The 15,986-nt window shown below is 46.3% G+C and overlaps 1 protein-coding gene across 1 annotated transcript in view; it reads left to right on the forward strand.

Moving 5' to 3' along the window:
* Positions 1-220: 220 nt before the first annotated feature.
* SLC1A2 (solute carrier family 1 member 2) overlaps positions 221-15,986 on the forward strand; it is a 108,282-nt gene continuing 92,516 nt past the window's right edge. Inside the window, exon 1 of the mRNA XM_010964674.3 lies at positions 221-623. Coding sequence (XP_010962976.2) covers positions 592-623 — 32 coding nt within the window. The 5' untranslated portion in view covers positions 221-591. The remainder of the gene's footprint in view (positions 624-15,986) is intronic.

Below are 15,986 nucleotides of genomic sequence, written 5' to 3' on the forward strand. Positions count from 1 at the left end.
CAGTTTATGAAGGTTCTTTTTCTTCTCCCTTTTCCACCTCCACTTCCAAGAATGTGTGATTTCTAAGTCAAGTGTGGCATTCTACCACTTGAAGTTTAGCAGTCGCTATGTAAATCCTGCTTCTTTAAGCTAAGAGTGTTATTAGTAGCGTAACACACCGTGTGCAGCTTAACTTCTCCCTGCAGATTCTAAAAATACCCAGAGGCGCCTGGAACAAACAGCGAGGCGGCGGCGTGCGCAGGCGCCAGCGCATCCCGGCTCCCTGAACTGTCGGAGCTCTGTCACTAGGAAGGCTGCCATTGGATCCCTCAGCTCTGTTCTTCATTCTTCATTTTCAGTCTTGGCTCACCTGTCCCGCTGCTTATGCAGAGGAGCAAAGAGGGGTTATTGACGGAACAGGACTGACTGGAAGAAAGGGAAAGAGAAACAAACACCGGACTGGTTCAGGCTGTAGTTTTGCAGCTCGCTAGAGACCTGAGCTAAGATGTGTCGAGACATCAGACCAGTCCAGGGAGCAGCAAAGATTAGCTGGGATTTAAAATAAAACTCTTTAACCAGAGGTCACCTAGAATAACCCTCCCGTATGAGTCCATGAGGAGCCCCGAGGATCATATTCGGAGAAGGTTAGTGCTCACAAGATGCTCAGGGCCACAACCTGGCTTATTTTTCAAAGGCAAAGCAAAAACCAGTCCCCTTTCTGTGAAATTCTTAGATGGAGTTTGCCCATCCAGGGAACTGAGGTTTCCTCGTTTCAAGGAGGTGTCCCCTTATATGGGATTGAGGAGCTCTGAGTATTGGTGTCACGTGGTTTGGGAACCTGTTTAGTGCTGTTTGTCTTATTAAATCAGTTAGTGAGCACTCGGTTTTTTTTTTTTTTTAAAACCTGGCCAAGGGATTAAATGATACAATCAGATGGGTTATGAAAATATGTGAGTCATTGTAGATTTGACCTTTTATAGAGTTCCTGGAAGAATCGGATGTCTCTTTAAGATAATGAACCTGAGCGCAGTGGAAGCATGTGAGTAAGGTCTTATGCTGTTGGTGCTTGAATAGAATCTAATAGATGTCACGCGTTATGATCATGGAAAGGAGGGGAAAAAACAGCTTTTTAACAACTCTGTGGAGGTCTGGACTACATCAGACATTTGTTTTAGCTGTTGGGAATTGCCACGCGATTAATAAATTGCCCAGAAGTTGTTCTTTGAGCAACCTTTCAGTTGGCTGGTTTATGGCAGAATGCTGGGATTTAAATTAAAAAGTTAAGCCTCGTAGGGTAAGCATGAGTAAGTTCTTGGGACGGAATGTACTTAGCATTGTTTCCATCCATACGTGAGTGAAGGAAGCGTATGTACCCTGGACACATGCTTCTCATTGGAAAATGCGATCCAATGTTTCTCTCTAGACTGGTTCTCGTGGAAAGTCCTTGGCATCTTCTCAAGCCTCAAGTAGAGGCTTCTAAGCTCCCCAATTGCTAGGTGGTCTCCCTCAAGGAACATATCGGGGCAGGGGTGCCTTGCTCTTTGTGGGTGGGAGTTTGCTCATTCAGGGTTTCATGTCTGCATTGCTTATTTAAATTTAAATTTAAGTTTCCTGAACGTGGTGAAGGTTTTCTAACAGTTTTGTGAATCTGGGCAGCCTAGTAATGGTATTAGTAATAACAGTAACAGCAGGGACGAGAGCTAACGTTTCTGTAGCTCTTCCTTTATGCCAGACACTCTTCCGTGTGTCACACATTTTAATGCATTTAAGCCACAAACAATGGGGTTTCAGATTTTTCTCTCTATCTTCTCCTTCTCCTTCCAAAGTTAAAATTAGTCAGGATGCCTGTGCGTTCTGATGGCCAGGTAATTGACCAACTTTTAACCGCATTCGTACAGATATGATGTATAAATTAATAGAGTTTAATTGAAGAGACCCACATGTTATATACTCCTGGTTTTGTGAGCAGGAAGTTCAAAGCACAGCATTTATCATCCCAATCGAGAGATGCAGTTACAGGCAAAGACTCCTTTTATTCCCCCTGCCCTTCTCCCTTCCAGCACATTGGAAAGGTTCTTATTTTATGCCAAGTAGTTAAATTTTAGGAAAAAGAAGAGCAGTGGATTTTTAGAGTTGCTCATAAAGACACAAATTGCTGATGTGAACGGAACTGGTGAGCATTTTCAGAAATGAAGATTTTTTAACAAATCAGTCCAGGTTCATGACAATTTGAAACGGCTTCAGATCAGTTAGCATTAAGGTTCTATTTTGGCTTTTCCTCTGCCTTTGTGGAAAGATGTATAATCTGTAGCAGCGAGCTGCTCTAAGCTTGCTGTCCTCCCAGGAGGCACGCTCCCCTGAGGGTCCTGTTTATCATCACCCAAACAACGTTTCAGAATAATCAGTCCCCAAAGTAACACAGTGCAAAGGCATCAGGCCACTTCCACTGAGCCTGTGTTTTAGGATCTGAGGATTCTGTCCTTGCCTAAGTTCCTGTATTGCTTTTCCTTTCACAATGTGGAGTCCTATACTGCGAATGCACTTTTGAGGTGGGAGACACTGGTATTATTGCTAGTTTTATTTTCCAAGTTTGAAACCCGTACACTGGGCTTGCATTTAGGGGAGCTTGTCTGGTTTGGCATGGCTTTCTTCGGGCTGAAACTGCTACAGGAACCTCCAAGGGCAATGCTGGTCCTGTTGGCCATGTGCAAGGGTTTTCATTTAGAAATGCCTATTTTGTGAAATGGATTGTGAATCTGAGTTTCTTAAAGAAAAACCCACTTTGGAATACAGGAAAGGAGTGTCTGCAATTTTCTAGGTCATGTGGGTGTCTAAAATAAGAGAGACAGGCCCCAAACAACAACAACAACAACAACAACAACAACAAGCAAAACAAAGTGAAACAAACAAAAACTACTCTAATTGTTCAGGGTCTGGATAATCTGGATTTGATCAGTGTGACAGATGAAATCAAGGACAATGGCAAACTCTGCATGAATATGCCTGTTTGGACTTATCTTTCAGGGTTGCTTTTTAGGGGCTGTTGAGAGGAGCCTACTTCTTACCTACTTGATTTTTTTTTTTCACCCTATTAGTCTTCTTTGGAAACAGAATGAATGGAGAGAGCTTGGGTGTTGGCCATCAGGAAGATCTGGGCTTAAAAAATTCTGGTATGGTCACTTAGCTGTCTGGGTGCTTAACCTCTCTGAGCCTCAGTTGCCTCATTTGCATATGGAGTTGTTAATCACTCCCCTTTAGTGATGATCATATGGAATGATGCAGGTAGAGCGTCTGGTAAATACTCTGTGATGTTGGTCTGGTTTACTTTACATCTCACTCTCTGAGTTGAGGACAAACCAGAGGATGGTTTGATGGAGAAAGCCAGTCCAGTTTTGGCTGAAGTAAGAAAGTTAACAAGGAAAGAGAAGCCTGAAGTCTCTCAAGATAACAAGGTTTTCATGCTATATCCCAAGTCTACTGCTGACTTGCTCTGTGACCTTGAGAAGTTGTTTAACCTCTCTGATCCTCAATTTCCTGATCTGTGAATTGGGAATAAAAATAATGGTTCCTTCCTCCTAGGGCTGTGGAGAGGATGTAATGGGCTAATGCAGGCAGAGTGTTTACCTCAGTGCCCTGTACATAGTTCCAGGGAGCCGTGCTTTCTCCTTTACCCCTCTGGCTACTAGCCTTCTTGACCCTCATGAAGACTTGGGTCTCGCTGGCTTGCCCTTTCCTCTGTGTGTGTCAAACTTGGCTGCATTTCTGGAAGCTCATCTGTGCCTACAAAGTGATCCTCAACCGCCCAGGGATCCAAGCCTTTCCTGGGCAGTGGCCACCAATGTGGGGGGATTGTGTAGATCTGCTGAGTAACAACAATAAGACTGTGAGTCAGAGAGGGAAAGGTGAGAGAGTCACGTCTTGAAGCACGTGTAAGTGATCTGTTCTTTTTTTCCTTCCAGTTTTAACTGAGATATAATTGACATTCAACACTATATAAGTTTAAGGTGTACAGCATAATGATTTGATTTACATACATTATGATTATCACAAAAAGTTTAGTGAATATCCATCATCTCACATGGATTCAAAATGAAAGAATTAAGAAAAAAATTTTTCCCTTGCTATGAGGACTCTTAAGATTTACTCTCTTAACAACTTTCATGTATAACATAATACAGCAGTGTTAATTATACTCACCATATTGTACATTACATCCCTAGTATTTATTTACCGTGTAACTGGAATTTTGTGCCTTTTGACTGTCTTCATCCAATTCCCCTTCCCCCAAACCCTGCCTCTGTTAACACAAATCTGATCTCTTTTTCCATGAGTTTCTTTGTGTGTTTGTTTTTTGAAGTACAATTGACCTACAGCACGATGTTAGTTCCTGGTGCACAACATAATGAAACAGTATTTCTGTACATTTAAACCTGAGGTGATCTGTTCTTCTGAAGAAGATCCAGGTTTCTAAATCGAACCATTGCCAAGTTTGTTGCTGTTGTTGTGTTGTTTACAATTTATAACCAGTTTAATGTCGAATCAAGATGAATATTTATTTACATACATAGGAGGAAACAATATAGCTAGATTGCAATTACAAAGACAAAACACATTAGTTTAGAAACAGAATGTCAGTGGTTTTGACCCTTTTGTAATTTGTATTTTTTTGCTTTTTCAACACTAAATTCTGTGAAATTTTTAGATAATTTTAGACTTACAGAAGAACTGCAGAAATAATCCAGAGAGTTCCCGTATGCCCCTCACCCAGCTTCCTGTCGCGGGAACATTTACATAACCACAGAGCATTGATGAAAACTAAGAAATTAACTTTGCTCCAATACTATTAGAACTCATTTGGATTTCCCCAGTTTTTCCGCAAAGGTCCTTTCTCTGCTGGGATCCAGTCCAGGATCCCACACTGCATTTAGCTTACCCATCTGTGACAGTTTCTCAGTCTTTTCTTGTCTTTTATGACCTGGACACTATTTGAGGGGGGGGTAATTAGGCCTATTTATTTATTATTTGATTTGATTATTTTTTTAATGGAGGTACTGGGAATTGAACACAGGGCTTCTTACATGATAAGCAGGTGCTCTATCACTGAGCTATACCCTCCCCACTATGACCTTGACACTGTTGAAAAGGACTGGTCAGTTATTTTGTACAATGCCTCTCAAGTTGGAATTATCTGATAATTTCTCCATTTCTAGCTTTTCAATTTACTACTCTACATACACTTGACTGCCCAGGCCGAAAAACCAGTCTGAAATGGAAGTTTCAAGGCCTAATAAATTATCTAAGTGCTTCTGAGACTAGCCTCGTTGAATATTACAGATCTTGGAGGTTAAGAGTATGGACTCTGGAGCCAGAAGGCCTGGGTTTTGTTCCTGGGTTCTGTTCCTCGCTCTGTGACTTCCCTGCTGTGTGACCTTGTGAATGTTACTTGACCTCTCTGTGCCTTAATGTCTTCATCTACAAAATGGGGATAATATAGAAATGACTTCAGGTTGTGGCGAGGATTAAGGGAGTTGAAGCATGAGGTGCATGCAACAGTAACCTTGCAAGTAGTCATCGCTCAGTGTGTCTTAGCTGTTCCCTTCGCTGCATCCTCTGCAGCCCCACTCTAAGAAGTTCCGGCCTAGTGCTATCCTGATGTCACTTCTCGGGTCTGCAAATGCAGTCCTCTCTCTGTTTCTGATCTACTCAGTTTCTAGTGTCTTCGATCCTTTTCCATTTCTTTTCACCTTGCACCTCCGACCTTTGGTTCTGTTTCTCTGGCCCTGTTTCTGCCTCCTTCCCCTTGTCCACAGCTGGCCTCATGCCTGCCCAGGACCAGCTGCTTCTTGTCTCCAGGTTCAGCCCCTAGGACCTGTCATGTGGCACAGTTTGGGGCAGGTCCTCGTGACTGTCACCCCTGGTGGGTTTGCCCAACTCATGAAGGGACTCTCCCCTGTTATGAAAACAGCAGCACTGGCCATGGGCCTCGAGGTCTGAAAGAAGGTATTCAAGAAGAGGGCACTGCAAAAGGACAGCTGTAGGACAGGCAGGAACAGGAGCCTGCCAGCATTTTGTTCCCTGGTCCCAGGAAGCCCTTTCCAGCATTCTGTGACTGAGGCTCCTCACGTTCCCCAGGCTCCGTTCCAGTCTGAGAGGAGGCCTTCATGCCCCAGACATGGCTCAGGCCCTGCATTGGGGGATCCGGTGCTTCTGAAAGTCGGCCCCCAGGTTGTACAAAGGCTGCGTCTCTGGGCATGCTGTTTGTAAGGCAGGGAGCTATAGTGGGCGGAATCCAGATGCTCCAGCCCGTCTGCCTGGGCTTGCATCCCAAAATACCATGCACTAAACGATCTCAGGCGGGTTCCTGCAATCCTCTGTGCCTCAGTTTCTTCATCTGTAAAATGGAGCTACTAAGGCTACCTACCTCACAAAGTAATTTTAAGGAAACTCAACAAGTGTGGATCATAACTATTTTTATTAGTGGGAATTTCTCGAGGCTACAGACAGCATCATACTCGTATTTGTGGCCACTCCTAGGCTACATCTTTCCTGGTTATTGAGCGTAAGCTTGCAGTGAATACCTGAGGATTTGACATAAATACCTGAAATAAATTATATGGAGTGTGCACTTGGGAGACACTGAAAGAAGTCGAAAGTTAATAGTCTAGCTCAGAGGGTTTTAACGTGGGCTCCATGCTTGGGCCGCAGAACCATGGAGGCAGGGGAGAGGGGACCAACACACATGAAACCAAAGGTGGAGAGTAACAGAATGAAGCAGGTCTACACTGTGTCCACCTTGGGGAGCTGTGGACAGTGGTAAAGACACTAAGGGCTGAAAGGGGAGCTGGACTGTGGGCTGGACCCCAGGACTCCTTCCTAAGCTTCCCATGAGGATTAGTGGCTTCCTGGCTCTCAGGCTGCTCTGATTTTGTTCCGTTCTTGTTTTATTTTCCAAATTAAAAAAGTTTTAGAGCTGTAGCCTAGCCAAGTGAGTTTCAAGATCAGGCGGAGTAATGCTTCTTGGGCCTCAGAGAGTTTAAGGATCACCTGGGGATTCTGTTAAAAATTCAGCATCTTGTTCCTCAGGGCTGGGTGCGGCCCAAGACTCTGCATTTCTGTCTCCCAGGTGATGGTTCCTTGAGCACCCGTTCACTAGCAAGAAATTGAGCACATGAATTCAGCCAGTGGCCCTTCTGACTGTTCAATAAAGAATTGAAACTACAGATGAGAGACTTCAAGCATCCCTGCAGATGGTGCCTCTTACTAAAGACCTTAAATGAGGTCACAGTCGGCCTTGCAAAGATCTGAGGCATCGTGGGCCTATTCCCTCATCTGGTGGAATCAAGGAAAACGAGGCCAAGTGTTCAAAATCGGCTTCTCAGGGAGCAGTCAGCATTACTTTACTCCATGGATGTAGACTCTTAACTCAGGAGCCATTGGCCACCCAAGTCGTATGCGAGGGCCCATGAGGGGATGAGGATGTAACTGAGGGATGAGGTCCTGAGGGCCCGGCTGAACCATAGTAGTTTTTTTTTTTTTTTTTAATTTTAAATGGGGGGAGGTAATTAGGTTTGTTTGTTTGCTTATTTATGTATTTATTTAATGGAGGTACTGGGGATTGAACCCAGGACCTCATGAATGCTCTACCATTGAGCTCTAACCACCCGCCCCCGGTAGATACTTGTCAGGTCAGCAGGGAGGGAGTGGAGGTGGCTCCTGGCTGAGTTGGTACCATATCCAGGTGGTGAGGGGAGCCTATAGACAGGAGGTGAATGAAATGATAGGAAAAGCAACTGGAAGTGTCAGTGGTGAGCTGGTGGAGGGGACTTGCTCAGGATGGAGAGGCAGGGGCGTTCTCACTCAGGGTGGCCACCAGGCTTAAAGGTGCAGGACCAGAGTCAATACAAGTGAGTCAACTCACTGCATCGCCTGGGCAGGAAAAGAGCTCAACGGTCACCCTGATGGAGAGAGGGGTACCCCCTTTGGAGTTCTCGGTGCCCCCACAGACTGTCAGGGAGGGCAAAGTTTCACATCTTCTGTCCACTCTGGCCATCATTTCTCCCCCTTCACTGCCCAGCATGGACAACTCATTCTGTTCTTGATCTGGGAGATTATGGAAGCTCTAACTGGCTGCTGAGATGCTGGGAAGGGAGACTCAGCACTGAAGTCTCTTCTCACGTGTATGTGTCCCCCCTCAGTGTCTGCCTCTAGTGAGACAGCCACGCAGACGGAATGGGAAGACAGCTCACCTCTCCCTGCCCTGCCCCCGGGCCCTCTGCTCAGCCCTTCTCTTCACTCTCTGCTCCATGTGGAAGAGTCCCTCTGCCTCCCACGCAGCCACAGGGATACCTCATCACACCCGCTCCATTCTCTGGGCGTCTCTTCCAACCCTGTAAATCCCGTCTGCCGGGCTGCTGTCAAGACTCCAGGCTGCTTCTCTTGGGGCTGGTGGGGCATCATTACCCCAACGTGAGCAGCATCCCTGTTCACTTGAAAGCTGAAGTAACTAATGCAGTTGTCTCAGGAGAGTCTTCTTTCTGGAGGAGGCTGCAGGTAGACTAAAGGAAGGGGCGGTGGAATGTTCTGTCGTCACCCCTCCCCCATCACTTTCCCTAGGGATTCTTGATTTCCACCACTAGATGAGCTCGCGACTTTATTCCTATATGGACTGTTTCTTCCTTTTCTAGCTAAGGATAATTGTCATAGTCATATCATAACGGTATTTATCATTAGTTATGTATTGAGTTACTACTGCATCATCCTACCCCGGCCGCCTGCCTCACCACATACACCCCACCAACAGCTACAATGGTCAGCCCTCAGACGGTGGGGTCTCGCCTTGTATGGCCCGCAGTGAGTAGCATGGAAGGCAGTCCATGGAAATTCAGAGTAAATATATCAAATCCTGATATGGGAATGCCAGGCTCTTTCTAGGCCCATATATATGGCTAGTCTGTGCTCCGGTGGGTTTGAGGGTTCTGGTGTTAGGGACAGTGCTTTGAGAAGTGTCAACAAAGCCGTTTTCATAAATGAAAGAACATAAGTTTCCATCCAGAACCTCCCCCTTCCTGCTTCCCACAAATGCTCACCTGCAACCTCAGGTGTCCTTAGCCACAGAACTCAATTCCTTAGGCTGCCAGCCAGCTATGACCCTCGGGGGGCTTCCTGAGAATATCCATCCAGTCCTTTGCTTCAGATCAAGTGATCAAATCCAAGCCGTACAGAGCCCAGCATGTGCTGGAGATGCCGGACTGTCCTGCCTGTCCTGGGCTCCCAACCTCAGCCAGAGATTCTTGGGTGCACTCTGGGGGTGACCCTGCGGTGGACTGAGAGCCCTTGGGGTCCCCTGTCCCATGGTCCCACAGACCGTATACCTCCTTTATCCCTAAGGCCCCATGTCTTTATTTCTGGCCTCCAGCATGAGTTTCCATTCATTATCAAAACATTTGTTTTGCTTGAGAGTGGCAGTGTGGTACAAGGCTTGTGATAAGGAACCTGGACCCTTGTAAATGGATTCTGTGGATGGAGCCTATGGGTGGAGCATCCACGACACAATCAGGCCTTGTGAGTGAGGCTGAAATAATCTTTATGCTAAAAGAGTGTCTGATTCCCTCCACCCCAACCCCACTGCCTCGAGTTCCATAACAAAAGACCCATCCCTGTGGTGTTACTTTCATCTCCAGAGCCCCCATCTCTGGGAAGACAGTGGGGAAGACAGATCATTCTGGAATATGTTATTTCTGCTGCCCCCACAATGTCATGTTCAGAGAAGGACTCAATGTTGGTGTTTTAAGGCCAGAAAGGACATGGGAAGGGAAAGCAAGCAACGCACGGTAGTATGCTCTCTTTCTTCCAGACTTGTGTTTTCTGCAGATTTAAAGTGTTCTCTGCAGGTGGTGGTTTGAGTTGGAGTTTAGTTAGAATCAGGTGAGAAGTGTATCAATGGAACATTAAAAATAAAAAGGTACAGGAATGACAGCATCGTGCACACTCACCCCATCACAAGAGGCAGGGCTCCCCACGCAGCGATGCGCTCCCAAGGGGTACTAGATGAGATCTCTGCCCTCATGTGCTTTCCTCCAGGAAATGGTAAACCTCGGGGCAAGTTGGCACGCTCTGGGACCAAAGACATGGCAGACAGGTGCATCACAAACTGGGCCTGAATCTGCTCCAGCTGACTGCTGATGTCCGGGCATCAGTGTCTTCTGGATTTTAGTGGCAGGCAACCAGGCAAGAGCCTGCAGAGTTGGGAAAAATAAAATAAAATAGGGCAGGAGTGAAAATACCCGATTTAAATACAGGTGACAATCCTGGCTGCTCTTTAAGGCAGTTGCGTATGAGTGGGAAAAGCAAGGCTGTGTGACCTTGACAGATTACTCAGCTGGGTCTTCCTTCCTTCATCTGTAGAATGGGCATCAAAATACCTACCATACAGAGTTAACCATGATAAATAGCGACGGCTGTAATTTGTTGACCCTGACTGTGGGCCAAGCATTTTTCAAAGGTCTTCACGTTACGAGGTAGGGACTATGATTATCCCCATTTTGCAGATGAAGAAACAGAAACTCAGAGAGGCTTAGTGACTTTGCCGAGGGTGCACAGCTAGGAAGTGGCAGAGTAGGACTCACTCCCGTGCTGTTAACTAAACCATAGATGGTAAAGATACAGGGAATAATACAGCTTTACTGAAAGTGTGAAACAGATGTCCCAGTGAAATGAAAGATGATTTTAAGGGCACACGAGATGATTGGGGGTGCACTGGTGACAAATTAACACTGCATCACGTGGTGAGAAAATTACTCCCTTTTCAAATCTCTTTCAATCTTTCTGATTATGGCAAAGTTAAAACCTTGGATAGGTACTGCTAGGCCTTTATCACTGTCCTGAAACCTTTCAACTTCCCCTTTAAACCAAGAGAGAGCAGGAGGCAGATGTGAGTGACTCAAGCATGAGAAATCCTGTGTTGGACCCTGAGTAGTTTTTAGCCTGATGTGTAGCCCGGAGTTCGTACTCAGTGTCAGAGGCAGAGGGAAGGGAGAATGCCACCCTCTCCTCTGATTTGCGAACAGGAGAGAAGAAATCCGCTGTTGGTAGACTAGATGAGACAGTCTTCCTCTGAGATTTTGGGTCTGAATTTAACTTGTGCTGAAGGCTGGTGGGTTAGGCAGGGGATGGAGAAAATGAAGTTGATTTTGGTCTTCAGTGAGGCTGAGTGCTGGTGGTGGATCTTAGATCTTAGGGTCAGACCCTGCATTCCAAATGGGAGGCTCAAGATGGGGGAAGGGACTCCCCCAGGTCACCCAAGTGGAGCGCAGTGTAGTGTGACCAGTGCTTTCATCTGTTTCTAGGCCAAGAGCCTCATCTTAGTCTCATTTCCCCCAAATAGACACCAGGCCTGCGCCAGCTGGTGATAAAACCCAGATGGCTCAGGGTTCAGTCCACCAGTGCCTAGGTACTCACCAATTCCCAGCATAGTACAGGGCACCGTGAGTTACAGGAAACTCCACAAGGGGAAGGCAGTAAATAATCATCTCCAACCTCAAGGAACTGGCAAGGCTCTGCTCTGACTTTGCCCTTAAATGACCATCATTTGGGAGGTAAGTAGCCCAGGTCTTCTAGAATAGAGTCAGTCAGGAAGGCCCCCCTAGGAGGGATAAGCCCTGTATTAATCAGCCTTCACCAGGTCACGCTTCAGTAACGACGCCTCCCACATCTCAGCGGCTGACAACCACAGAAGTTTGTTTCTTGTGTCTGTCACATGTGGATTTCAGGCCAGCTGCTGGTGTCTTCCAGGTCTCTCCACGTGGGACCCAGGATGAAGACGCAGCCCTCACCTGGGTCGTGCCTCTCTTGTAGCAGAGAGAAAAGGAGCAATGACAGAATCATGGGAAGAGACATGTTACTTCATTCTGTGTTGGTTTGGGTTCCTAAGAGCAGATTCCAGAACAAGGATTCCAGCACGAGTAGTTTATTTGGGAGGTACAGGAAACACCAGTAGGATAGGGGGAGGAGTGTGGGGGGCCCAGGGAGGATGGGCTATCAAGCCCACTACCACTGTGAGCAACCCCAGTTTAACCCACAGGGAAAATCCATGGAGACAGGGCAAAGCATGTGTCCTGTTATCCTCTCCAGGAATGAGGGAGCTGATGTATTTATGCATTGAAACCTGCTGGTCGTTGGTTGAAAGCTGCTCCGGGCAGGGGCATTTAATTCCCCGGCACTGCCAGCCTGTGTGGGGGCAGAATAGCCTTTCAGCTTCTGTGAAAGCCCTCAGGCAAAGAGATACAGACCCTGGCAGTGGGAAGGTAGCTGGAGTGCATTAGGGTGACAGGTGATGATGTGGGTGAGGCACGGAGAACATCTGAGCCATCTCTCGTGCCATTGGCCAAAGCCGAGTGGCAAAGCATGTCATCAGGGATGGGGACTTATAATCATCCCACGAGGGTGCAGCAGATAGTTGAGGTCTGAAACACAATTTGCAGGAGGCCCTGAGCCCTGATGTATGGAGTGCAGTGAACTCTTTAGTCAACAGTGTGAGTGATGCTTGATTGAGAGCTACCAGGTAGACTAGGTGTGTTGACCTTGGCACCACTGCCAATTGGGACTGGATAACTCTTTGCTGTGGAGAGGCTGCCCTGTGCATTGTAGGCTGTTTAGCAGCATCCCTGTCCTCTACCTGTAAGATGACAGTAACATCTTCCCACCTCCAATTGTGACAACCAAAAATGTCTTCAGATTGCCAGGTGTCCTCTGGGGAGCAAAACTGCCCCCACGGAAAACCACTGATGTAGATCACACATGCATTGCTAATTCCCAGAGAACTGAAATAAATTGCTAATTCCCAAAGATTTAAATTATAGGTGTCTAGATGGAGTAGTTCACACCCTAGTGGAAGAGACAGACAGACATATAAACTTATAATGGTGAGTCAGTCTGTGTTGCAGCAAGTTGGAATATGTAACAGAAACAGAGGTCATTCAGGAGTGGAAAATATCAGTTCTTTGAAGTGGGGGGATGGTCAAGAAAGGCTGTCTAGAGACAGAGACAGCTGAGCAAGGTTTTGAAGGATGAAGAGGAGTTTTCCAGATGAGTGATACTACGTGTTAAATATAATTTTTGATGACTATGGAGACTTGGGAACGCTAGGATAATTGATGTTGGAAATGCTGACTTCCGAGCCTTCTCACACTCTGAAAGGCCAGATTGTAGGACTGTAGTTGAATCAGCTTTACCTGGTGATGCTATAGCATTCTGGATTCAGACGGACCTGGGTTCCAGCTCCCTCCTGCCGTTCACCAGCTGCGGACTGCTCTGACTCCCCATTTCCTCATCTGTAAAATGGGTATTATAATACCCACCTTATGGGACTGTCTTGAGGACTGAATCACATTATGTCTCTAAACTCTCAGCCCTGGGCCTGGCACAAAGTACAAGAGGGATAAATGACAGTTAATCACGACCGTAAATGTTAATGAAGTAGGTTGAATTTACATAACGAGAGCTAACTTGTATTGAGTATTGAGTGCGTGCTATTTCCAGGCACCATCACAAGGGCCTGAGCGCGTTAACCTGTGAGTACACTAGGCATTGGGATTATTATCTCCCTTTTCCACGTGAAGAAGCGAAGGCACAGAGTAGTATGGACGGTTTGTGAGTGGTACTCAGATGCCAGCAGACAGTCCGAACAAGTCATCACTTTGCTGGATTGTTTAATATGTAGCATTTCCCCTTCACTTTTTGAAAAGAAATCAAGGGCTTCGTTATAAAGTTATTTCTGCCAAGTTATTAGAATCAGTGTAGCAACTTTTGGATAAATGAACTTTTCTCACTGTTGGCTGAAGGTCCCTAATACACTTAGAGAATATTAATAAGAAGGTGGGTGAGCAGAGACCTATTTTTAACCACAGTGTCTGAGCTGGCTTCTCAGTGCGGATCCACTTGGGTAGATGATGAATCACCCAGAACTGACCCCTTCTGTGAGAGCAACACAAAGGGAAACTTTCAGCGACTAAACCCCCGCCCCGCCCCCAGGCTATTGAAAGAGAATGCTGAGAGTTTGTTTGCCAGCCTCCTGGACACCATGTCCCGAACAGCAGGGGGTTTGTCTTCGCTCCTTTTGCATCAGGGACACATATGGTGTTCTTGGTGTGAGAGGATGCAGAATCTGTTCCAAGAACTGCTTTTAAATCCAGCCTCCCTGTGCAGAGTGATGGTGATGGATGGAAGTCAGTGCAGGGTCCCCATGTCTGGAGGACGCCCTCCTTCTGCCTGTGCCCCTGTTTTTTGCTAGGCGCTCCCCTTTGATGGTCTCTCCTTGTAGGAACAGAAAGTTCAGGTCAGTGAGGGCATGGACCTGGTCTGCCATGTGTAGTTCTGCATCCTGGGACCGTCGTAGGAGCTCCAACAGGATGGAGTCAGAAAATAAAAGGTGTGGCTGCGTCTTCTGTTCCAGCACCACCTGTCGGGAGCCTAGACTACGCCTGGATATGAGTTTCTCCCATCTTGGGCTCAGGTCCTGGCTCCAGTCCTCACCAACCACATGTCCTGGGGGCAAATGACTTCCCGTCTTTATGCCTCATCAGTAAGATGGAGAGAATGACAATTCTATGCGGAGGGTTACTAGAAGTCAACCTACAGAACCAGCTTATAGAAAGTATTCTTAGTGGTAGTTCTTCTGCTTGTCATGTCGAGATGGAGCTGGATCTGTTGGTGATATCCCCCAGGGGAGGACTGACATTCTAGAATTCCACTCTCTGGTTCTGCATCCCAAATATCTGAAACCCTCTGATGAGCCCCTATTTTACAAATGACAAAACACTTGGCAACCTAGAAAAAGAGGCATCTGTAGCAGCTTAGCTCTTGTTAACTGTGTCCCAGACTCCAGCTGGGCCCCCTTCCTTGCTGCCAGTCAGCAGCCTGCTGCCTGCCTACTACTCAGAGGTCCATGGGTCTGCAGCAACCCCAGAACATTCTGGGGCAGAATGTGACTGTGATTCAGGCTGTGCCTGACTAGTTGATTAGCTGGTTGTTTTCTCTACACAACACCCAAAAGATGGTTTTGCTCTCTGTGCCTCACCCATACCCATCCCTGCCTCCTCCACATCTCAGCCTTTCTTTCTTTTTAAAAAAATTTTTTTTTTCAATTGAAGTACAGTCAGTTACAATGTGTCAATTTCTGGTGTGCAGCACAATGTCCCAGTCACGCATTTACATACATATATTCGTTTTCATTAAAGGTTATTACAAGGTATTGAATATAGTTCCCATGCCTCACACCACCCTGTTCTCTGGAGACAGTAGACCCCTCCTGGGAGAGGAAGGGTCATGCAGTGGTTACAAGCAAGTGCTCAGGAGCCCAGCTTTGAGGGTTTGGATCCCAGCTCTGCTGTTGGGTTGCTGTGTGTACTTGGGCAAGTTACTCAGCCTCTCTGTGCCTTCTCCTGGCCTACACATGGAAATAACAGTAGTGCCAACCTCACAGAGTTGTTGAAAGATTTAAACAAGACAAACACATGTAAAGCACTTAGAATGTTCCTGGCACATAGTAAGTCTTCAGTGAAGGTTAGCTAGAATCTAGATCTTACAGTGATAAATGTCACCAAAAGAGGATGGAGATGTTGAAACTAGGAGAACCTGGAGGTAGTCTAGCTGCTGAGGGGATCTGAGATCTGAAAATCTAGTTTCCTGTGGATTCGGCGTGGATTCTAATGGCAGCTCTCAATAGCAGAGTCATTCAAAGGACATTAAGGGCTCATAAAGGCGGTCACGATTTTGCCCAAGAATTATTTGTGGAATGAATGCATAATGATGGAAGTAATAATGGTTACATGTGTTGCATGCTATCCATATTCTAGGTACTTACATGCATGTTGACTGATTTAATTTTCACAACACTCTTGTGGGATACTATTCTTATTTACAAATGAGCTATTTGAGGTCCAGAGTTGTTAAGTAATCCACCCAATATTACACAGCTCATGAGTGATGGAAGGAGGGTTGAAGTCTCAGGT

Source organism: Camelus bactrianus, chromosome 10, assembly GCF_048773025.1.
Source record: "Camelus bactrianus isolate YW-2024 breed Bactrian camel chromosome 10, ASM4877302v1, whole genome shotgun sequence".
Lineage (NCBI taxonomy): Eukaryota > Metazoa > Chordata > Mammalia > Artiodactyla > Camelidae > Camelus > Camelus bactrianus.